Genomic DNA, 24,671 nt, shown 5'->3' on the forward strand with positions numbered 1-24,671 from the left:
ACCTGTCTGTGATGATATACTGCATTTCTGTAAAACATTATATATATATATATATATATATATATATATATATATATATATATATATATATATATATATATATATATATATATATATATATATATATATATATATATATATATATATATATATATATATATTATAGCTGTGGCGTCATAATGTTGGTATTAAGAGGTAGATTGACTGAAATATCACACCACTGAAAGACTGGGAATGAAATGATTCACCGATTCATCTTGGGAATTGCTCGCTTGATACAGTCGACTCTTCAACAAATTGCAGAACCGACTCAATGAGCCGACTCTTTAGCGAAGGGCGCATGGTTATGAAATACGGCAGCGGGTCCGCCATTTTGAAAGGATCAACGAATTGTTTTTTCATATACAACCTACATTTAAACAGTTATTTTGCACAATCTTTATAAAGTGAGACGCAAGAATACATTGATTCATTCTGACTGTTGCTTTCTGTTGTGACTTAATTCGGCCGGCGATTAAAGCTAACATTATGCACATATCCCATAATGCAGCGTGCTTTCCAGCTTGTGGAAAAATGGCGACGGAAAACACAAGTGAGAGAAAGAGAACAAATTTTTTTTACAATTACTTTTTGCCATAATATCTTTTATAAAACGAGAAACAACGGCAGTAGTCACAGAATATATTTAATTTCTCAACGAGAAATGAGTAGGTCTCAATAAGTATGGGTTCGAACTTTGACCCTTGTATGACGTTTGCGGATATTCTAGAAAAACGTGGGCGTGACCCAGTGTGTACAGTAAAGATGCTTTTATTCCTCCACGTGCATTAAAAGAGAGATGATCCTGGATTATTAGAGACGTTTTGTAGGTACGCAGTGCATCGAGTGTGCATTCAGTGTGTTTGTTTGTTTGTTTGTGTGTAAGTGCAATATGCTGTCAGGAACAGGCACGTGCTTTTGCTTGCTACATTTATTCATCCTTGAATTGCATTGTTGTTAAAGAAATCTGTACTGTTTAATTTTTCTTTTTAGATTGCAGTAGATTCAACTTTGTCACTGTGCAGAGTACAAATACAGAGCCACTCAAATGCAGCTAACCAGAAGTGCATATAGATATGTATATACATAAACCTTCTATAAATAAACATTATGGGAGTGCAAAGGTGCATTATATACTATTTACTACAATAATACTGTATGATGTGCAAATGTGAATATAAACACCAGAAGGTATTTTTTTATAAGTGGTCATAAAAAGGCAACATGAGGTAGAATGTTGTAATTTGTGCAACAGTAGGTGGTAATAGTAAGAGGCATCATAGATGCTTTTCTCTTACATTAGAAAAAATGTACAGTAGTGAGACATGTTAATGTACAGTGCAGTCATTAGGTGTAGTGTTAATTTGGCTGTGAGCTTATTGAAATAAACTCTGTTTTTCTTTCTTTCCTTTCTTTCTTTCTTTCTTTTTTTCAAATCTAACAAATCTGACAGCCGTGTTTTCACCCGTTTCATATTCTCTTTACAGTGTCCACGATGTCTATAAAGAGTGTCTTCCCAAAAGTAGCCTTGAAGTCTGAAGTGCAGGAATATCTTCACAATGTCTACATGAACAAAGAGGTAGGTTTTTCTAGTCGAATAGGTCAGTTTTATTTCCACAATTTTGAACGGAGCTGCGCTAAACACATTGTCATCTTGTATTTGTTGTAGAGCTCTTAGCTTTTTTCTTTTGGACTATAATTAATATCAACAGCAACAATGGGACTACTATCACCCTGAAGAGTTTGACACTCGAGTCTCTAACAGCTTACAACCTCAACATTGATGGAACTGTAATGAATGGACATTAGGTGTCACCTAGATAACATTTACATTTACGGCATTTGGCAGACGCCCTTATCCAGAGCGACTTACAATGATATCATTTATACAACTGAGCAGTTTAGGGGCCTTTCTCAGGGACGCAACAGTGGCCATTTAGTGGAGCTGGAATTTGATCTCACAACCTTTTTATCAGAAGTCCAACATTCTAATAATTGAGCTACCCCTTTGCTACCAAGGAAGCATACCAAAGAGCTGTTAAAATGGTGGCTCTTAATTTTTGAGGGTAAGGCTGGCCAGGCGGGTGGACATTTACCTCACTTGGGAACTGATTTCTTGCAGTATAGCTCAGAAAAAAACAGTGCCCAGTTAGCCTCGTTAACTGGTGACAATCCAGAGCCAAGGCCAGAATGAGGATGAGGTTCCCCTATTGACTGTGGTTTTCTCTCAAGGTTTCTTGCTCATAACACTGTTGCCGCATACTTGCTTATTAGGGATAAATGTATAGGGACAAATTTATAACTTTCAATTTTATATTTGTATTGTGTTTATTTTTGTTGATCTGCTTCAGAACAATGTCTATTGTTTAAAGCACGGTACAAATAAAATTAAATTGAACATGTTTGCTTTTATGGTTTTAATGAGGATGGGTATAAAATGGTCATTACCTTCCTTATACCTGCAGTATTGCATTTCTCAGGGAACAGTTTATTTCTAATTTAGTGGATCATTCCACATAGAAGTGTTAAATAAACTTTGTCTACAGCTATTGTAAGGCTGTCGTGTATATACACACTTAAACAGTGGTGGACAGTGACGAAGTAAATGTAATTCGTTATTGTACTTAAGTAGTTTTATTCGCGTGTCTGTACTTTCTCTTAAGTATTTCCGTATGGGGAGACTTTTACTTTAATTTCACTACATTCCAGCTGAATCCAAATTCAAATTATGGATGACAAAGAAGGTCTAAACCCTCAGCAGCCCAATTCGGAAAAACGTGCAAAAGATAAAGGTGTATATGCAACTCATCTTGTTATGAGGATAGTAAAGGCTAATGCATTTAATGAAATGGGCTAATAACTGTATATCACAGGTTATTCTGTGTTGCCTGCTGTGCTTTTACGCATAGAGCAACACTATTTATTTTAGCTGCATAACATTATAATGTGTAGTATGTAGTTTACCGTAATGTGTGTAGCAACAAAACAATTACAGCCAAACTAAACAGCCAAACCTTTATTTAAGGTGATGTCATAAAGGTGATTGTACTGAATAAGTCCTGAGTTCAGTAATGGGTGGGGGTCTCCAGTGCAGCTTAAAAGGCTTATTTAAAAGACATGTAAGGATAAAGATGTTGTATGAATCTTATGGCTACAATCAGCCATGGAGTTTTATGGTTCCTGGTTCTGAGAGTTTGATTAATTGTGCACAATGGCGTGCAATAAATGCATTTATAGTGATATTTATACATGAAATGGAGCTCTTAGAAATGTACCCAAATTTGTGGACTTTTCTGGGAATATGTTTTACTCATTCAGTGACGGTAGCTGAAGCAGAGAGGAGCTTTTCAATGCTGAGAGGAGACGTTGGGTTGTGGCATGTGCCACTGCCTCTTGGTACTTGGTACATCTACTTAGTACGAACATACAGTTCAGCGTCAATTCAACACAAGCAGAACATTTTGGGAGGAATAAGCTATAGACGAAACTCCTGTCTCTAACTTGCCACAACACCCGTGACCTTATTTGTTTTTTCTTCGAAAAGGTTTTGGGCTCATGATAATTGATCAGATATCAATCAGTATTTGACCCGTTAATATCATTCTATTAGGAGATTGGTGTGCTAAGAGTAACATTAGAGTCTTTTCACATAAACTGCTTTGATTAAGCAAAGAGTCTTGTGATGAAAATGATTAGAAATTATAGCCATAATAAATCATAGTATTTTGGATACTTACATTTGAAGGCAAATACTTTTGTACTTTTACTCAAGTGAAAGTTTAAAGGGAGCACTTTTACCAAGTGTAGCTCTGCTTTTATTTAACTACATGCTTTGTGTACTTCGTCCACCACTTCCACCGTGCGCATATATATATATATATATATATATATATATATATATACACACACACACACACACACACACACACACACACACACACACACACACACCCAATTGCATAATCTTATGTGAAGTGTAATGTGTGTAAAGCAGCGATTTGCACTTTTAGTTGTAATAACTGTACATTTCCACAAGGTGGAGGTAAATCCCACTTTTTGCAAGGTTGCAACTACACATCAAGGAGGCTTTATTGTCATTCCAACTCTATACAGTGCAGTTCACAGTAAAACAAAACAACGTTTCCCAGAACCAGGGTGCTACATCAGACAACATCAATTATTAAAAGGAACACAGACCTAAACAGACCTAAAAACTAACATTTAGTGCAAAAAACAAACAAACAAAAAAACCCAAGGAGACATTAGACACAGTAACTGGGAAAAAACAGTAAACACAGCGACACTGTAGCGCCAACTTATACGGTACAGAAGGTTGTGCACATGAATTGTCCGTATAAAAGTCAAAAATAAATACTGTGCATGTAAACATAAGGTTCAAAAACAAGTGTGCAAACAGCAATCACATCTGCCATTTCTTTATGATGTGCTAAACATGGATCACTTGATGCTGTCATTGCTACATATATGAATGAGATATTTTCTTTCTTTTATTTGTAATAAATTTGCAAAACGTATAGAAGTCTCACATGATACCTTAAACACATGTACCAATCATGGCTAGAATTGTTCGTCTGTGTCTGTAGCAATATAATAATGTAATGCTGACATTTAATCTGGAATTGGATGAACATCTTTGTCCCTTCTTTTTTCTTTAAGCTCGTGTCAGAACTCGGAGAAGAGGAGGCTGAGAAAGTGTTTGATTCGCTGCTGTCCTGTCTGTCCCACCCGCCAGCACTTACCTGCCTGAGAGCCAGCACACACACACACACCCTACAGGACATTCAACACAGGCTGGAGCAGCACCTTGCTCAGGTCTGTGTGAGTACGTGTAGCTTTTTCTTTAATGAAATTTGCTTACACGCATTTTAGAAACCAAAGCGCATCACACGTAGAATCTATATGGAAAAATAAGATCGCAGACTTGTGAGGAGGTAACGGTTCTGCGCCGAGAGACGTGTGGGTGCGGGGGAGAAGCCAGCAGCAATATGTGCAGTGAAGTGTGATGTATATCAAATCTGATTTTCAACCAATTAAGATGTAAACTGCATGTGGACACACAAAGCTACTATAAAATGATTGCAATCATAAAGCATAAAGTAAATCTGAGCAGTATTGCAGTTTTGACTATTTAAGTGGTGCCAAATAGGATTTTCATGATCTCTCATGATCAGTGATGGAAGAAACATTTAAAACATTCCATATGCATCTCATTCTCTGGATCTTACAGGCACTGAGGCCACATGTCTGTTACTGGACATGATGGGCACACAGGCTTCACCTTTTTTTTGTTTTGTTTTTTATCGGTACTGACATCTCTTTTTAGTCAAGTCAAGAATCTTTTATTGTCATTTCAACTATATATAGCTGACGCATTACACAGTGAAATGAAATAACGTTCCTCCTGAACCCTAGTGCTACATACAACAACAATCACAGAAAACAGAAAACACAGGGATAAGGACTAGTAAAGTGTCCTCGCCACATAAAGTGCATAAATGTGCCAAGTGAGTACGAGTGTGTGTTGAGTCCGGGTTGTACAGATCAGTCACACAGTTTTGTGTGTGTGTGTGTTCAGTTCAGTTTTGTGTTAAGAAGCCTGATGGCTTAAGGGAAGAAACTGTTACACAGTCTGGATGTGGCGACCCGAATGCTTCGGAACCGCTTCCCTGATGGCAGACTGAAGCTGACAGTGGTTAAAGCAACGCTTACTGGGCGTGACGGATACAGTGCATCTGGAAAGTTTGCACTGCGCTTCACTTTTTCCACATTTTATGTTCCAGCATTATTCAAAATGGATTAAATTCATTGCATGCCAGAGCACAAACCAAGTCATCAAGTCCAAGAACCTGAGCTCCATTTTGAGTGTCATGGCAAAGGCTTTGAATACTTATGTACGTTATCTTTTTGTTTTTATTTTGAATTTAATTTTAATAATGAATTTAATCCATTTGGGAATGAGGCTGTAACATAACAATGTTGGAAGAAGTGAAGCGCTGTGAATATTTTCCGGGTGCACTGTACTTGGGCCACATCTCTTTTACTAAATCTGAGGAGCCATAGCTTTGAACAACGCAAGATAACACAAGTCCTGTCTTTGACTCGCTAGCATTAATCATTTACTATGACCTTGTTGACAGAAATCCTTTATCAATTTTTTCCAGAGGGATGCAGCATTTCTTTAAGAAATTGACTGTTAATCTGTTTTCTGCACCTGAGTGATTTTTAGACATTGCTAATGGGACAAATCTTGTAAACATTAAGTATATATTCTATCTTATTCTGTCTTTTAGCAACAAGGGAGTGATTGTTGTGCTGGCAGATCTTTCACTCCCATTATTCATCACCCACAACTTCCAGACGTGCTGCTGCTGCCAGTCAGAGGACCGAGGTATGTGTGGTCGTTTCTTTTTGAAATTTAGATCAGATTGTGTTTCTTCTGATATTTCTTATAATTAAATTGCATTTGCTTTTTAGCACACACACACACACCCACCCAGTAAACATCATTTTTTTTGTAGAAAATATCATTCATTAAAAGATTTAGTGTTGAAGGTTGCTTGAATATTTCCCAAACTGTAAATTTTTTTATTTGAAATGATATACCGACTCAACAGTGAAGAAGTTCTTGTTTTAATGCTGGTTGAGATCTGTGAAAAACAACTTTCACTTACAATCAAATTAAAGAATAATGTTTCTTAACATTACATTATGAAGACTTCCCCTTAATCAGCACTGCATTAAAAGCAGGCATGATTATGTAAAGAAAAACATCCAGAAACCATTGTCTGTAAACACAGCTGACTGTGTCATCACAAGAATGTTTAAGCTTTACCATGCAAAGAATAAGCCATATGTGAACATGACCCAGAAACATCGCTGTCTTCTCTGGGCCAAAGATCATTTAAAATGGACTGAGGCCAAGTGGAAAACTGTTCTGTGGTGGTACTGGAATACGTTTTGGATACCATGGAGGCTGTGGAGAGAGACCATTGGGCTCAGTTTAAAAGCCTGCATCTCTGATGGTATGGGATGCATTAGTGCCTTATTCAGGTATATACAGGTTTTCAAACAACACATGCTTCCATCCAGAATACATCTTTTTTGGGGGAAGGCCCTGCATATTTCAGCAACACGATGCTCAATCGCATACTGCATTTATTACAACTGTGTGACTTTGTAGTTATGAGTCCAGAGTGCTGAACCTTTCACCATTATAAAACACATGTTGTATTATGAAATGCAAAATATGACAAAGAAGACCCAGGCCTGTTATGGAGCTAGATAAATACCTGTATCAGCCACAAATGGGACAATATTCCTCTCCCAAAACTCTGTGTCTATTCCAACTGGTCTCCTCATTTCTTAGACATACTATGTCTACACAGTGGAAATCTGGCCTTGTCCCAACTTTTTTGAGATGTGTTGCACCCATGAACATTTAAAGTTACACTTTTTTCCCTGAAAATGGTACATTTCCTCAGTTTTCCACAGCCGATCATCTGTCTCCATACCCCCACATCATCTGTCTTCCCTCACCACATCCATAAACCTCCTCTTTGGTCTTCCTCTTTTCCTCCTTCCTGGTGGCTCCATCCTCAGCATTTTCCTACAGATATACGCCATGTCCATCCTCTGCACATGTTCAAACATTCTCAATCAGGCCTCTCTCACTTTGTCCCCAAAATGTCCTACATGCGTTGTCCCTCTAATAAACTCATTTCTAATCCTGTCCATCATTGTCACTCCCAACGAAAACCTCAACATCTTCAGCTCTGCCACCTCCATCTCCACCTCCTGTCTTTTACTCAATGCCACTGTCTCTTAGCCACACAACATTGCAGGTCTCACCACAGTCCCTAATGGCTGTTAACATTATTTTTGTTTGTAAGTTCAGTTGAAGTTTGTAGGGTAAATATAGTTTTTACATTTTTACGTGTGTGTGTGTGTGTGTGTGTGTGTGTGTGTGTGTGTGTGCTGCTTTTCTATAGCATAAATGTTTTATTAAAGTGTAGCTCTGTGGTGTGTTATAGAGATGTGAGAATTCTGGACATGAAAGTGGTGGTCGGTGCACAGTGTGGCAGTGCAGTACTGAGAGGAGCTCATGTCTTTGCTCCAGGTGTCCTTAGTGCACCAAAGTGTAAGTATGTACATACACACACACACACACACTTCTTGCTTGTTTAGTATAATATAGTGCGTCAAAAAGCGTTTCCATTTTTACATTCACTTAGCAGCTGTGTGTGTGTGTGTGTGTGTGTGTGTGTGTGTGTGTGTGTGTGTGTGTGTGTGTGTGTTTGTGTGTGTTTTCCTGCATGTCTCAGTTATGAAAGCCGGTGACATAGTGTCAGTGTTCTCGGACGTGGAGGGCAGGTGCACACGAGGAACTAAAGATTTCCAGGGAAATAAAGTCTTTGTGGGGAATGGTGTTTGTGTGATGAACCGATCTGATATATTTTGTGCAGAAGGTCCAGTGAGGTACGACTGCACAACTCCAAAATAAGAACGAAGCAAAACAAAAGGGTCAACCAAAATCTGATTTGCGATACCTTATTTTTTTATATTTCTCTTTTTTGTTTCCTTTCCTTATGTCTAATTCGCTCTTTGTTTTCTATTTCTTTGTCTTGTTTGTAGAGGCGTGGCCATTAAAATGGATGATGCTCTTTACCAAAGTCCATCCTTTGATGGTGTGTTGCCAAATGAAGTGTTCCTGCAGGTGTGACTTGTCATGTTCTGAAGGACAATTTTTACAGGGAGTAATAATCTGTCTATGTAATAATAATCAGTGTGTTTGTGTGTGTGTATACAGAACCTCCCATCCGTTGTGGTGGGACATGTTTTAGGGCCTCGTCCCGGTGAGAGGATTTTGGACATGTGTGCAGCTCCTGGAGGGAAGACAACTCACATAGCTGCTCTCATGGCTAATCAGGCCAGTGTTACTGTATTTATATTACTCAGTATCAGTTAACAGACATCAGTATATCTTGGGCAGTTTGTTACCAATAGTTGAACAGGGGTTAATCCCAGTCATTTAGCCTAGGACTGTGGTGAGATCTGCGATGTTGTATGGTTTAGAGACAGTGGCATTGAGTAAAAGACAGGAGGTGGAGCTGGAGGTAGCAGAGCTGAAGATGTTGAGGTTTTTGTTGGGAGTGACGAGAATGGAGAGGATTAGAAATGAGTTTATTAGAGGGACAGCGCATGTAGGACATTTTGGGGACAAAGTGAGAGAGGCCCAATTGAGATGGTTTGGAAATATGCAGAGGAGGGACATGGGGTATATCAGTAGGAGAATGCTGAGGATGGAGCCACCAGGAAGGAGGAAAAGAGGAAGACTAAAGAGGAGGTTTATGGATGTGGTGAAGGAAGACATGCGGGAAGTTGGTTTGAAAGAGGTAGACGTGGAGGACAGGGGTATGGAGACAAATAATCCGCTGTGGCGACCCCTAATGGGAGCAGCCGAAAGAAGAAGAAGAAGCCCAGTCATCTAACCATCACTTTGGCCCTTGTAAAAGTTTCCTTACACTTTTTTCATACATCAAGTTCGAGACCCGACTGTTCATTTGCTGTGTAATATATCCCTCATATATGGCACACGCATATATATTACTTACATGTGCCATTGTATCCAGATAATACATTTTATTTACTTCACCTGTCAGTGATTTTATGTCTGATAGGTAATTTTAGATAGATAGATAGATAGATAGATAGATAGATAGATAGATAGATAGATAGATAGATCGATCTTACACAATGTGTGTTCTCATCTTTATAACGCCACATAATTTTGCCTTTAAACTCTGACTGCCAGCTGGGCTGTGGGGCTGTCGCTAATGTAAACACGACGGATGACTCAGAATCATGCGCTTGTACAGAGGGTGATAAACTAAACGGTGCGCTGAGAAACAAAGTGCTTCGGCTGCTACCGAGGATGGCTGCTGTTACAGCTTTCAGCTTTCCAGGGCCCATCGTCGTAGATCACAGCATTCATACAGTGTCAGATCCATGTACACAGATCTATTGTGTATTGGGTACAGAAAAACTCGAAAACAATGGCAGCAAGTGATTAATGCTTTATCACTTAGTTGAGGTTAATGCTTTAATCATGCAGTTTGTACGTCAGAGGCTATCACTTGTTGGTTACATTATCCTAGGACCAGAGCACAAGTCTTTAGAAGAAATAGACTCCAAACATGCCTCTTCTAATTAATGTTGATGTGTTAAGTAGGTTTGTTAAAAATGAAACAAAGGAGTGAATTATACACCAGTCAGCTTCATCTGTATGTGCTAATCATACAGATGATTGTGTTTTTGACAGGGAGTGGTCGTGGCTCTGGACAAGATCAAATCCAAAGTGGAGAAGATCAGAGAGAATGCTGACGCTCTGCGGCTGCACTGCATTAAAGCGCACTGTTACAACAGCATACAGGCCATCTGCCCTGACCTTACCCATTCCTGTAGTGCAGGTACTGACCACATCACCTTCATTTTTTGTTAACAGCTCCTATTCCTTTTCATAATTTTCCAGAACATTGTGCAGTGTTTTATTTTTTAAGAATTGCATTCATTTATGAATTACATATTTCCAACATAAACAATACATATATTGTTGTGGATTGTTGGATGACTTTTTACGCTGTAATAAATGTACAACCCCAATTCTAAAACAAGTTGGGACACTGCAAACTGTAAATATAAACAGAATGCAATGTACCATTTTAAGGGAAAAAATAATATAATTTTGAATTTGATTGCTGCGACAGATTTCAAGAAAGTTGGGACAGGGCCATGTTTACCACTGTGTAGCATCACGTCTTCTGTACATATACATCTGGGAACTAAGGAGACCAGTTGCTGAAGTTTTGGGAGAGGAATGTTGTCCAATATGTGTCTGATGCAGGGGTTTTTCTGCTCAACAGTTCTGGGTGTCCTTTGTTGTATTTTTTATTACTTAATGCACCCAATGTTTTCAAATGGTGAAAGTTTTAGATTGCTTGCATGCCAACTTAGCACCCGGACCCTTTTACCAGGAAGTCATGCTATTGTAATGGATGGATTGCACTCAAATATGTCTAAGATACACTATTTATACCCGTTCATATTACTGACCTGTTTTCAATTAACTGTGAGTACCTTTTTTACCCTTAAAACTTTATATTTTTTCTCAGTTTAAACATTTTATATGTTTTCTATGTTTGATTGTAAATGAAATATGTGTTTATAAGATTTGCTAATCTGTTTTTATTCACATTTTAGACAGTGACTCAGGTATTTTGGAATTGGGGTTGTATACAGCTTCTTAATCAGCCTTTTAACACAAAAAAGGAGTAAATTGCCATTTTCCTGAGAAAGTAAAACGGTCCCGAAAGCTCCCTAGTGGTGGAAAACTAAGATCCGAGGACACTTGAATGTGTAGCATGAATGTGACTATTGCAGCTGGCATTACTCTTAAGAGCTGCTCTTTTATAGAAAATTAAAAGTATGAACTTTTCTGACTAAACAGATATTATAATTATGATGTAAATGCAGTCGTATCAGCTGTAAGGCAGAAAAATTTATAAAGCCTTTAATGCTTAATCCTGATTTTTCTTTATATGTATCATTTTTGTACGTCAGCAGACGCTCCTCCATTCCCAGAAGAGAGTTTTGATCGGATTTTATTAGATGCTCCGTGCAGTGGGCTGGGACAGAGACCTAACATGGCGATCAACTACAGTCTCAAGGAAGTGTGCTCATACCAGCCTTTACAGAGAAAGCTCTTCCGCACAGTAAGGGCGCACGTACACACGAAGTGTTTATCCACAAAGCAGGAACTTAATGGAACTTTTTACTTAAGAGACATTCTCACAGTAATGCCTATAGTCATTTCCTACACATGACAAATATTTAGCACAAATTAACATTTTTTGACTTTTGGTTTATGTTTCATTTAGCGTATTATTTTCATTACCATTTTAGAATTGACTATAGATACAGGCTGATATTTTGAGGCATCTCTGATATTTTGAACTGTACCTGTTGGTATTAGCTTTATGACCAGTGGAAAAAATAGTACAAAAACAAAACAAAAATGGACATATACGTACACACAAAAACTCCCTTTTGTGTGACATGCATTAATTACCAGTAGATGGTGCAGTTTTCTTACTCGTCTAGGCCAAGTTTGTCCCTGTAGTATATTTTGTTAAACCTGGTTTGCGAATGTTCTTCCTGAAACCCTTTTCCTACACACACAAATTATGCAGTAAATGTTATAACATAGTGTAGCATCTGGGCTGTAAATGTAGTAAGTGGTATAAGTCTAATTTGAGTATAATTCAGAATGTGTATTAGAATGTAGTATCTTTATTGTATCTCTCTCTCTGTGTGTGTGTGTGTGTGTGTGTGTGTGTGTGTGTGTGTGTGTGTGTGCATTGCAGGCTGTGCAACTCATGAAAAAGGGAGGTGTGTTAGTGTACAGTACCTGCACTGTAACACTTGCTGAGAATGAAGAGCAGGTGGCCTGGGCATTGAAAACGTTCCCATGTTTAACTCTGGAGCTACAGGTAAGAGTATGAGCTCAGACAACTCATTGTAGCCACCCAAAATTTGGATTAAATCAAATAAGACAATACAGTACTGTAGAATATTTGATGGCCGTACAAAAAAAATATACGATACTCATGGTCTTTAAGGCAACTGTAAAGGAAAGAAAGTTGTCCTAGACTTGGATGGATGGATGGATGGATGGATGGATGGATGGATACAACTTTGTCAATGCAAAGTACAGGTACACAGCAACCAAATGCAGTTTGGCATCTACCAGTAGTGCAAAAAGTAGCAGTTGTGCAAATAGTGCAGATAAATATGTAGCACATGTACATAGAGTTTTTTTTTTTACATTTATTTGCCCTTATCTGATTAGTGTAATGATGACATTGCTTTTTTAAAAGAAATACAAATGCTGATGAAAAAAATCAAGACAGTTTGACAGAGAAGTAGACATTTATGTTCCACTTCAGGTCAGATTTTCGCAATGTGAAGCCCAACTATGATTATATTTAAGCAATTTACAAGAGAATAAATATTCGATGGATACTATTTTTAGACTTGAAAAGAATATGTTTTTATCTGGATAATTCTCAACAAAGCACATACTTGTTATACCACTGCTGCATTAACTATTATCCATGTGAATAATGTGCCAGGATCTAGCATTTTGAATGAGGCATGATTTGATAGTATATCTACATTGATAAAATGCTCTATACATTTTTCCTACATAAAATAAAATGAATGGAGGGTGAATAAAAACTTTTTGTTCATCCTTCATCTCTCTTGAGCCTTCACTGCCAAGTCAAGTCAAGACAAGTTTCTTTCTAAAGAGCCTTTCTCAATGGACATTGTCTCAAACAGCTTTACAGAAGGTGAATGATGTGCATTTATCCCTGATGAGCAGCCTGGGAACTGCAAGGAAAAACTACCTTAGATGTTATAAACCTTCAGTGGACCCAGACTCAAAAGGAAACAATCCTCATTTGGGTGATAGCAAGAGTGTGATTATAAAAAAAACTAAAGAGTCAAAAACTAACATGAGTCCTGGTATGTAATATTATGAGTAATGTCCTTTCTACAGTCTTATACAGTCATTTGAGGTTATGAAACCAGGAGCTACTGAGCAACTCATAAAACAGCTGAACATTTGAGATTATCATAGATACAACACCAGCTGCTCCATGCCAGAGCCTTTAAACACTCAAAGAGGTCCAATGTCAAAACGTCAGTGGAATCCAAATGGCGCTGGTACGTCGCTAGATGGTTCGGGATGTTTGCGGGGTCAGCATCTACTTCTTTAAAGGTCCATAATCTTCAGGTGGGACACGACTGGAGCTGGCGCAATCTCAGGATGGTTTAGAATCGGCAGAAAAACGCAAGCAGCGGAGAGGAATTAGCGTAGCTGCTTGATCAGATGTACTGGAGCACAAGGTTATGATGTGACGTGTGTTATGTGTAGGCCTTGCTAAAAAAGATAAGTTTTTAATCTGCATTTAAACTGGGAGAGTGTGACTGAGTCCTGAACACTGCCAAGAAGACTATTCCAAAGTTTAGGAGTTAAATGTGAGAATGCTTTACTGCCTTTAGTGGACTTTGCTATTCTAGAACCTACTAGAAGTCCAGAGTTTTGGAATCTCAAGGAGCATGATGGATTGTAGCGTGTTAGAAGACTGGAAAGATAAATGGGAGCTAAACCATTTAGGGCTTTGTAGGTAAGTAGCAGTAGTTTGTAGTTGATCCGAAACTTTACAGGTAGCCAGTGTAGGGATGATAGGATTGGGGTTACTATATGGTCATATTTTCTCGACCTTGTTCTTTGACCTTTGGACTAACTGTAGCTTGGTAATTAATGATGCAGGACAACCACCTAGTAATGCATTACAATAGTCCAGTCTGGAGATCATGAATGCAGGGATGAGCTTCTCTGCATCAGATATAGACATGTTTCTTAGCTTAGCAATATTTCTAGGGTAAAAGAAGGCTGTTTTTGTAATATTGGTGATATGATTTTTAAAAGACAAGTTGCTGTCTGAAATAACTCCCAGTCTTTTGCTGTCGAACAAGTAGTTACAGAACATCCTTCTAAATGTTGTTCTAAATAAAAGTTGAAATGCCGGAGCATCTGTATACTGTTTTTTTGGCCGATGAGCAGAATATCTCTATTATCAGCATTTAATAATAGAAAGCTATGCGTCATCCAATATTTTTATATATATAATATACATGTTTCCTTTGGGAAACCTGTATATTGTGAAAAGTAGGGGTCCCAGAACTGAACCTTGTGGCATCCCATAATTTACTTTCATTAACCTGGATAGTTCTACATTTAAATCTACAAAATGGTAAAGATCAGACCGGTAGGATTTAAACCAGCTTAATGCCAGTCTCTGAATGCTGATGTAATTTTGTAAGTGATCCACGAGAAAGTCATTATCTATAATGTCGAATGCAGCATCAAGATCTAGCAAAACTAACAGAGAGATGAAGCCTTTTTCTAAAGCTAAAAACAGGTAATTTCTGATTGTAACTAAAAGCAGTTTCTGTGCTATGATGGGGCCTAAAACCTGACTGAAATACCTGCTTGTGAGGCTGCGTTTCTGTATAATATTGATGGTTTCTATATCCGTGGCATCATAATATGATGGTGTTAAGTGGTGAACTGATTCAAGTAGGACACCAATGCACGGCCCACCACTGGTGTATATGTAATTATATATACAGTATCTCACAAGGAACAATACTATAGAATTGAATCGTGGATATTTTTTGGTCAATGTACAGCATGTATTTCAGTACAGATTTACTGTCCTTTGAAAATAACTCAACATACAGCCATAAATAACTGGCAACAAATGTGATTACACCCTAAGTGATAACAGCTGTACGTCATGTAGCCATGCAAAGCCACATTCATCGTTTTCATGTTTTGTCTGCTTGACAGAAACATACTAATTTGTTTACCTTGTATTAGAGCAGTTAAAATGTGGTGCTTTGAGTACAATTCTCTCATCCTGACCACTGGATGTGTAACATGGAACCTCATGCCAGTTTTTCAACATAATAATGAATTGCCAAATGACAACTGCCTTACAGAGGATGATGTAGGTGAAGGTGATTGAGTGGCCAAGTATGTATCCAGACCTGAACCCTATTGAGCACCTGTGGGCCATTCTTAATCGGAAGGAGGAGAAGTGCCATGTCCAACAGCTCCGTGATGTCATTATGGAGGAGGAAAAGAGGATCCCAGCAACAACCTGTGCAGCTCTGGTAAATTCCAAGGCCAGGAGCATTAAGGCAGTGCTGGATAACAATGGTGCTCACACAAAACACTGACAGTTTGGACACAGTGTTGTTTGACATGTTCACTCAGGGTGTACTCACTTTTGTTGACAGCTTTTTTGACAATAATTGCTGTATGTTGAGTTACATTGACTATAATATATCCAAGTTTCATTTCTATAGTATTGTACCTTGAGAAGATACACTAAAATAGTTAAAATAGTTGCTGAAATGTGAGGGGTGTACTCACTTTTGTGAGATACTTTATATAGAATGATCAACCAGCATGAAATGATTTATAATGTTCAGTGCAAAAAACAGTGTATTAAATTATAAATCATTTCATGCATGAGTCTTGTTCCACTCGAGGTTTCTCCTTCTTATATCATCCTAATGAGTTTTACTTGCCATCGTCACTTCTGGATCGCCCATGAGGGACAAACTTAGTCATTTGAAATCTATATTCGTGATATACAGTGATGTAAAAAAGTGTTTGCCCTCTTCCTGATTTCTTTTTTTTTTGCATGTTTGTCACACTTTAATGTTTCAGATCATCAAAGATAACACAAGTGAACACAACATGCAGTTTTTAAATTAAGGTTTTTATTATTGAGGGAAAACAAAATCCAAAACTACATGGCCCTGTGTGAAAAAGTGTTTGCCCCCTAAACCTAACTGGTTGGGCCGGCCCTTAGCAGCAACAACTGCAATCAAGCATTTGCGATAACTTGCACTGAGTCTGTTACAGCGCTGTGGAGGAATTTTGGTCCAATCAACTATGAAGAATTATTGTTATTCAGCCATATTGAAGGGTTTTCAAGCATGAACCGCCTTTTTAAGGTCATGCCACAGCATCGCAATAGGATTCAGGTCAGGACTTTTTTACACCACTGTATTTATATATATGTAAAGCTGTTTTGTGACATTGTCTATTGTTAAATGTGCTATACAAATGAAATAAAATTTAACACATCAAAGTTTAATTGTGCTTAATACGGCAGTACAAATACTTTAAAGCAAATTTCTGGGTTAAAGAAAAAAAGATTTGACCTTGGATTTTTTTGTTGTTGTAAATTGCCAATCCAATGTAGTGTTCTAACATGGTCTTTTTTTTTTTTTTCCTTCCATTTTTCAGGAGCCACACCTTGGATCCCAAGGCATGCCCGGAGCTGAATTATCACATGACCAGCTGAGGCTGCTGCAGAGGTTCCGCCCAGAATTCTCATGGCACGGGGCTACTGACATCCACGGCCCTGAAGACCTCCTACTAAAAGCCAACACAGACACTATCGGCTTTTTCATAGCAAAATTCATGAAGAGATAACGCACGTTCTCTCATAACACGTGTTCATGGAGCAGCTCAAAGAGGCAGAAGGAAAGAAGTGCCGGGAAGGAGGGGTGAACGGACGGCATGAATGGAGAGAAGAGAAGGGGTGGTGCCATGCGTTGTTCTGCTTCCGTTGGCATGACAACAGTGACGCAACGGCTGCTATGGTGATCGTTGGTTTTGCGTGACCGTTGGACTGTGACCAGGAAGCAGCATGCAGCCAGAGGACACGATGCTGTTGACAGTTTGTCCCTAACTCTCACACACAGAGCAAAGTGACCAGCAGCTGAATTAGTTAATCAACAGATGTACTGTACTATTTTCTTTTCTAGTACTGTATAATATTTTTTTATTTTTATTGCTAAATGAATAAATGTTTTAAAATTTTGTTCAGAGATTTTTCAATACAGTTATTTAAAATAATTGGATGTGTAGGTCTGACACCATTCCACTGATCAAGGCGTCAGAGAATAAAGAAGACTCTCCTGTCTGACTAATCATCCACATGCATGGAAAGTTGATTTGGGCCATCACTCTGTGTAGTTGACGTGTCATTAGGACGCATCGTGCGATGCTGGGATGCGTGTTTTTAGGTAGACGGATCCCAATTTAGAAGAAAGTTGCACAGGACTTGATCGTTATTAGAGCAGCAGTGTATTAAAGCAGCCTGTGAGTGTGAATGTGGGGGCGTCCAGAAGCATGTTTGCACCCGAAATTAGTCTTCCGCACCGTCATCGCTGCCATTATGACGACTTAAAGTGTCTGCCTCCCCACCTGGGACGTTCACAGATTTTTCAGCATCCTATTTATAGTGACCAATCGGTACCATTTCACCATTCATCATTCTTTCGTGCACACATACACACTTTTTTTTTGGATGAATCTTAGTAGAAGGTAATCACCATATATAGGCAGTAGGTGAGAAGTTACAGACTAAAAATGTACAAGATATTTCACTCATGCAGGTCTTAAAACAAATAAAGAAGGAAATCAGTGAGGAGAATCGTGCTGGTTATTTTAGGGGCACAGCTGAGATGGGGATGGGTGTGTGTGTGTGTGTGTGTGTGTGTATGTGCGTGTGCACTGCTTTACTTCATTCACAAATCAATATGATAGGTCCAAATGCATGGATTAATGAGCACAAAATACAAGCTTATTGAACTAAAGAACACTAAGACACACACTGACACGCTATGGATGCATATACAGTATATACAAATGAATCCAGTCAGTTAATCAAAAAGAAAAAAAAAAAAAAACAGTTGATAAAATGTGGCAGTAGAACATTGTATAAGTCGTTAAGTTGCTGTACATCTAAATGTGACATTTAATGCAATTATCAGAATGGGGAGGAAATGTGATCTCAATGTTTCTACCTGTGGCATGTTTGGTGGTGTCATATGGACTAGCAGGAGTATTTCATAAACTGCTGATCTCTCCAGGATCACACACAGCGATCTAGAGTTAGAGACTAGTGTGAGCTGGGAGGAAAAAATGTGGTTATTTAAACTCTTTGCAACCATGCTGAGCAGAAAAGTATTTCAGTATGCACAGCATGTCAAAATGACTCAATGCCAGAGGAAGACCTCATGGGGTTCTGTTTCGGTTACCAGGGGGGCGGACAATTTAACAATAAAATAATCAACTTTATCATCTATATACAGTCAGATCCATAAATATATGAAGTCTGGCTAAATTGTAACTTCCTACTTCTACCATGTTTTAGAGATGTTAGAGATGAGGTTAAATGTGAATATGGCTTTCATAACTATACATTTGTCCACCCTTTTAAAAGAATGAAAATTAATTACACAATTGCTGCTTTGCTGTTCCATATCCAGATGTGTGATATTACAAAATTATTTCACTTAGAAGTAAACATTTGACTGTTACATTTGGAATCTGTTGCAGTTAACTCAATCAAGCCATCATGAGAAGAAAAAACCTGAAAAAACCATCAGAGAGAAAGTTAAAAAAAAAAACCTTAAGCACGGCCAAATCAATAATTTTGTGCAGTCCTGTAAAGAAAAACTCAGGAACATTGAGAAGTTCTGTAAGAGCAGTAAACCACTGTGATGAATGACAAAACAATGATAGCAGTAACGATAAAAAAACAACAACTTTCAATACAGTTGGCTAGGCATTTCTGTGAAAAGGTCTAAACTCAGAACCAGAATTCATCCAAGTAAATACAGAGGGTTTACCACAATATAAGGTCAGTCAATTATAAATCAGAAAAACAGGAAGTTGAGATTGGAGTTTGCTAAAAAAAAAAAAAAAATTCTTAAAGCTTGTACAGGTCTTACTGAGCATCACGAATAACCCTGAGTAATGCATTGAAACAATATAGAAATATGTTTTCAGTGTATTTGGTTGTATGTAGTGCATCAAAATGTGTTTTTGTCGATGACATAATCATGCTAAAGGTAGAGGTTGACCGTGTAATCGCCCGGCCGATTATTTGGGCTGATTTTTAGCATTTTTTAATTAATCTGCATCGACCGATAGTGCTGCAAATTAGTCCGATTAATATGCAGGGCATTTGCGAACATACCAAACAGACTGCAGCCGACCGCAAACTAGCGTGTACATTCTGCGCTTGTGTGAGAGCATATCTCTCCGATACCAGCAGGTGGCAGTAGTCTGTATTCTGCATTCAAACAGGGACTCTGGAAGCGCTAAAATTATAAACATATAAAGCAAGCAGTATTTGCTTGCTTTATATAAAATTTATAAAGCAAGCAGTGGCAAGATCCGCCGCATTTGACATGCAGAATCGAGCAAAAGACATCTAAAGCCGTCCGACTAGAGACAACAGTGCTAAACACACAACAATAAAGCCGATCAACGTTTAAAAACCACCAAACATTGCCCGATAGCGGACCGTCAGCTTGGTCTGTCCTGTGCTTTCTTTCTTTTGTTCTTATCCTTCATTCTTAACCTAGCTTTATATAGTGCATTGGAAAAATATGATGCTACTTTTGGAGAGAATATCTTTTTGGAAGTGCATTGTTAGCAAGCCTTCAACCAGCTGTAGTTTAGGCTAACTAACTCAGGTACCAAAACCTGGTAACAAGTGCACTGGTTTGTCTTGTTTAATAAATGTTTAGGTTAAACAATTTTCTACATCATGTCTTAATAATTATTAGATTTTCAGAGATTGGGGGGATCAGCCAAAATAATCGGAATCATATATCGGACACTGGTTGCCCTGGTTTCTAAATATCAAAACCCATAAAGAAAAACCCATAGCTAAAGGTGTACATCATTTCAGATTTCTTGTTAGAATATAGCTTCACGCACCCAATCTAAACCTTTTAGAAGAACGAAGGATGCTTTCACGCAAAGTCTTCAAGCAGCTTGGTTCGAGTGTACAATGCATGTAGATGGCAGAATGCAATTCAGATGTAGATATGGATATGTAAATGTGGATGACCCAGCAACCAAATCTGCAAAATACACCCTCCATTACTCATGCCGAATGAAATTATTAATGACTCATATTTATTGTTTAATATTCACGTGTCCACACACTGATAGAACAAGTATGCATGGATACCTATATCTTATTTACAATAATGTAGTCATATTTAAAAACACCAGTCTTTACAAAGGAGGCATAGTAACAGAGAGCCAAAAGTCCAGAGGGCAGGATAGCAGCACATGTACGTGTAGGTGTATATGTGTGAAGTGTGACAGGCCCAGAATTAGCATTATGAGCTTTATAACTGTCTAGTCATTGTCTATTTTTTTTTTCTCTTTATTTTAGATATTATTTTCTATTACTACACATTTATTCTTTGCAATGAGCCTGAACCTAAAGTGACCTGGAACATGTATCAGATGAGACCAAACAAACATATTTGACCGCAATGTGTCTTCTTTGTGGCATTCAAATAAATTTTGGACTAGTTGATGCTTTGATTGATTAGTCCTGGCAGCCTGAAGGTACAAAAAAAACGACCATAGCCGCACATTTTGGCAGTTCACGGGTACAAGTCATGAGTCTGTATGGACAAGTAACTCTAATCCCTCAGTCATTAATATTTGGAATGATCTACACAGTATCCAGGAGGTATACAATGTACGCAACTTTCTGGTTCATTCCGTTGATTTGTTACAAAAATTGCCAGAATGTCAACACGATAGAACATTGTAGTACATCGTATCTCAATACTAAAGGAGCAGTTTGTAATTGTTTAAGCCTTCTGCTGTCTGTGAGGCCAATCACAATGAATCAATGAAACGCTGCTATCTCTAAATGAAATCTATTAACTCTAAAACTCGATTTCGCTTTTGTGAAAAATTTAACTTCACAGTTTCTATAACATATCTTTGACATGATCGAATTATTATAGGTCTATAGATTCATTCAGGCATTACAAACTGCGCCTTTTCCACTGTTTTCCTACTGTTGTTGATCAACGTTGTTGGCAATAATTCTGGACCTGAATCTAGCATTTGTAAAAAGGTGTACGATTTGTCTGTTCGATGCAGTCCATGGCTTTCTGGGTTTGTGCATTACTGCTCTAAGTAGGGATCAGTCTCCCAGTCTGTCTCTTCTTTTTTCTCTTCTCCTTCAGTAGAGTGTTGTCTTTCACGCTCATGATAGCGTTCTCGTTGCAATCTCTGCTGTCCACGTTGCTGGTCGTTCCGTTTGCTGTGATTATGCTCCCGCTCCCTTTCCCTTCCTCCCTTTCCGTGGTGATGGTGGTGGTGATGGTTATGTTGAACAGGCTGATCTTCCTCCTCTTCCTCATCCTCTTCTTCTTCTTCTTCTTCCTCTTCCTCCTCCTCTTCATCCTCGTCCTCTTCTTCTACCTCTTCCTCCCCCTGGGTGTGACGTGTATGCGAGTGTGTAGGTGAATCTGAATGTGTGTAAGTGGCATGTGGCTCTGCACATGCAGAGTCTCTTCTCTCCAGCGTGTCTTGCCTGGAGAGTGTGCGTGCTACACGACTGTGATGGTGGTGGTGATGGTGGTGATTGTGGTGTTCGGTCCGTGTGGATGAAGAGCGGTGGTGTATGTGCGGCACTTTTCGCTCGCTCCGTAAGACTTCCTGTTCTTTAGCGGCCTCTTCCTGTGGATCGTCTTCCTCAGGTTGGTCCAGACTCTCTTGCTTTTGCAGGCGATGGTGGTGACGATTATGGTGGTGGTGATGGTGATGGTCTTCTAGAGAGCTCTTCCTCTCGCCTAACGACTTTTCAGCTTTCTGAGCGCCTCCCATGCCCTAAATTTGTGAACACATGCACACACATATACTTACACAAGCCTAAGTGGTGTATTGCAATATTCACAGCATTTCAGATCACTCTCACTTCAATACAAAGCTTTAAAAGAGTCTACACACATCTACAGTACACAACACACTGGTGGCCCTTTTTTACTGACAAGGTTCTGGTGCTGGAACCAATTCAAATTTTCTCAGTATAAAAGAGTCAGGTCATAGCTGGGGAAAAATCTGTTCAGTTTTATCATCAAAATGTTTCTGGTCTGGAACCAAGGACCCATTAATGTAATGGGCTTTATAGCTTATTTCATGTTTGAAGACATGGAAATTGCAAGATTACTGTTGGAAATAAAATTGAAATATTGAATACCATAACACTGAAATAACTTACGAGAATGAAATAACCAACTGATAGGAAACAATCGAGTTAGATTTGTTTCTGTGTTTAAGTTTATTGGTTCCTACAAACATTCTATTAAGAAGCACCAGCTCCAGCACCATGTCAGCAGGGTTTCTAAAGGTTATAGGTTACATACATAAGATGAGACCACTGCAAACCAGATCATGTTTCGGTCAACTTTCTCACACTCAGTGGTATGTTTCTGGTTTCTGTGTGTATGTGTGTGTGAGTATATATATATATATATATATATATATATATATATATATATATATATATATATATATATATATATATATATATATATATATGTGTAATAATAAAGCATGAGTTAAAAAGCTAAACATTACAGTTTTATATACATATATGTATATAAAACTGTAATGTTTAGCTTTTTAACTCATGCTTTATTATTACATGTCAGCTACAAGTCAGCTGAATTGTAAAATTTTTAATTTAGTCTGAATGTAAGAACAGCTGACACTCTCTTCTACTTAATTTTTCTCCACAGCACACCCAGACTCACCATAGACAAAGCTATGCATCTTTAGACTCCTCAGACTGAACAAAAGCCACAGCAGGCAATAAAGAGATCATTATTTTTAGAATAAAACATGTATTGTCACACATACACACACCCTGTACAATGCTCTGCATAAGTATTCACCCTTGTTGAATACCCACATTTTGTGGTGTTACAACCTGGATCTGAAAAAGACTTCACTGTGATTATGTGTCATAAATCTACACAGAATAACACATAATCCTGAAGTTGTGCTTGCTTGTATTTATCTCCATTTCCTCATCACTGTGTAACCCGTAATTAGTTCACGTGTGAACCGATGCCAACAGAAATTGCATATTTGTTTTAATGGAGTTTACCTTCAATATTAATACACCTGTTCTTGTAAGAGAGTCTGAGAACACCTAAAAACCTCATAACCAGACTAAGGAGCTATGAAAACAAAGGACTGAGACAACAATCTTTAAACATCCAGTCAAAGCAACATTGGTTCCCTATTAAATAACAATTTCTCATATCTCCCTGTGTGGCTTTAAAGTGTAACCTGACCTCAATATAAATACACCAGCCCTGTTTCCCTTCTGTTCCAGTAGTTTTTCTTAGAAAACCTACCTAAACAAACAGCACTGTGAAGAATGTGGAGTTCTTTGAACAAGTCTAAAGCAGCAGTTCGTTCTTCTGAACAAACCTAAAGTTTCAAAGTCAATTAGGGTTTGGCCATAAAAATATGTGAAGTACAATTGAATTCTTTATTAGAAATGGGAAGAAATGTAACTCTTGTGAGAGTATTAAAGCAATGGGTGACTCTAAAGTAGCTGGAAAGATCCACCGCAGATAAGAAAAGCTTTTCACAGGATGGTCCAAACCTCAAGAAAGCTGAGCTTAAAATAACCATGCTGAGTGAAACATTATTGTGTGAAGTTCTGTTTGGATTTCCAAGAGGCATGTAGAAGTGTCTGCAAATGAGAAGAAATGTTTTTTGGTCTGACGTATTTAAAATTGACCCTACATTTGGCAGAAATATTGCTCAACCATTGCGCCCATCCTAACAGGGAAGCATGGTGGTGGTAGTAGCATGTTAGGAGCTCACATTTAAGACACTTAATTGACCATTTTCCTCTTTGGTGCTTTTGGCCTTTTCTAACTGTCCATGATTAATAATTTTTCCTGAAAAAATTACCAACTGCAATCTATTATAGGCTATTTTAATATATTAATTACTCATAATTAAAATGTATTTCAGTTTCAAACTATAACACTGCAAAAACTAGAAAGGTTCAAGAATGGCTGAATATTTATGCAAAGCATTATAAACACAT

At 38.1% G+C, this 24,671-nt stretch overlaps 2 protein-coding genes across 11 annotated transcripts in view; one reads left to right on the plus strand and one right to left on the minus strand.

Annotated features, from left to right (window-relative positions):
- The first annotated feature begins 352 nt into the window (after positions 1-352).
- On the plus strand, positions 353-17,588 carry nsun6 (NOP2/Sun RNA methyltransferase 6). 6 transcript variants are annotated; one of them, XM_046850651.1, is made up of 12 exons: positions 353-592; positions 1,527-1,618; positions 4,717-4,878; positions 6,351-6,448; positions 8,091-8,197; positions 8,382-8,535; positions 8,692-8,773; positions 8,867-8,986; positions 10,379-10,526; positions 11,680-11,828; positions 12,480-12,605; positions 17,009-17,588. In XM_046850651.1, exons 1-12 carry the CDS (start codon positions 529-531, stop codon positions 17,195-17,197), a joined length of 1,491 nt encoding a protein of 496 aa, XP_046706607.1. In that variant the 5' UTR covers positions 353-528; the 3' UTR covers positions 17,198-17,588. The 6 variants fall into 6 exon arrangements, with proteins under 6 accessions (XP_046706607.1, XP_046706606.1, XP_046706608.1 ...); XM_046850650.1 differs by having other exon boundaries at positions 354-592; positions 11,677-11,828; XM_046850652.1 differs by having other exon boundaries at positions 357-592; positions 4,717-4,872; positions 11,677-11,828.
- A 3,094-nt stretch (positions 17,589-20,682) lies between these two features.
- cacnb2a (calcium channel, voltage-dependent, beta 2a) overlaps positions 20,683-24,671 on the minus strand; it is a 72,752-nt gene continuing 68,763 nt past the window's right edge. For all 5 annotated transcript variants that reach the window (XM_046850647.1, XM_046850645.1, XM_046850648.1 and 2 more), the window contains one exon: positions 20,683-22,429. In XM_046850647.1, the coding sequence (XP_046706603.1) occupies positions 21,722-22,429 (708 nt within the window). In that variant the 3' untranslated portion in view covers positions 20,683-21,721. The remainder of the gene's footprint in view (positions 22,430-24,671) is intronic.

This window comes from Silurus meridionalis, chromosome 6 (genome assembly GCF_014805685.1).
Source record: "Silurus meridionalis isolate SWU-2019-XX chromosome 6, ASM1480568v1, whole genome shotgun sequence".
Lineage (NCBI taxonomy): Eukaryota > Metazoa > Chordata > Actinopteri > Siluriformes > Siluridae > Silurus > Silurus meridionalis.

Coding starts and splice junctions, on each gene's coding strand:
- nsun6 (XM_046850650.1), top strand. CDS start 529: ATGCACATATCCCATAATGCAGCGTGCTTTCCAGCTTGTGGAAAAATG. Junction 8,987..10,378: donor CTGCTCTCATGGCTAATCAG/GCCAGTGTTACT, acceptor TGTTTTTGACAG/GGAGTGGTCGTGGCTCTGGA. Junction 11,829..12,479: donor AGAGAAAGCTCTTCCGCACA/GTAAGGGCGCAC, acceptor TGTGCATTGCAG/GCTGTGCAACTCATGAAAAA.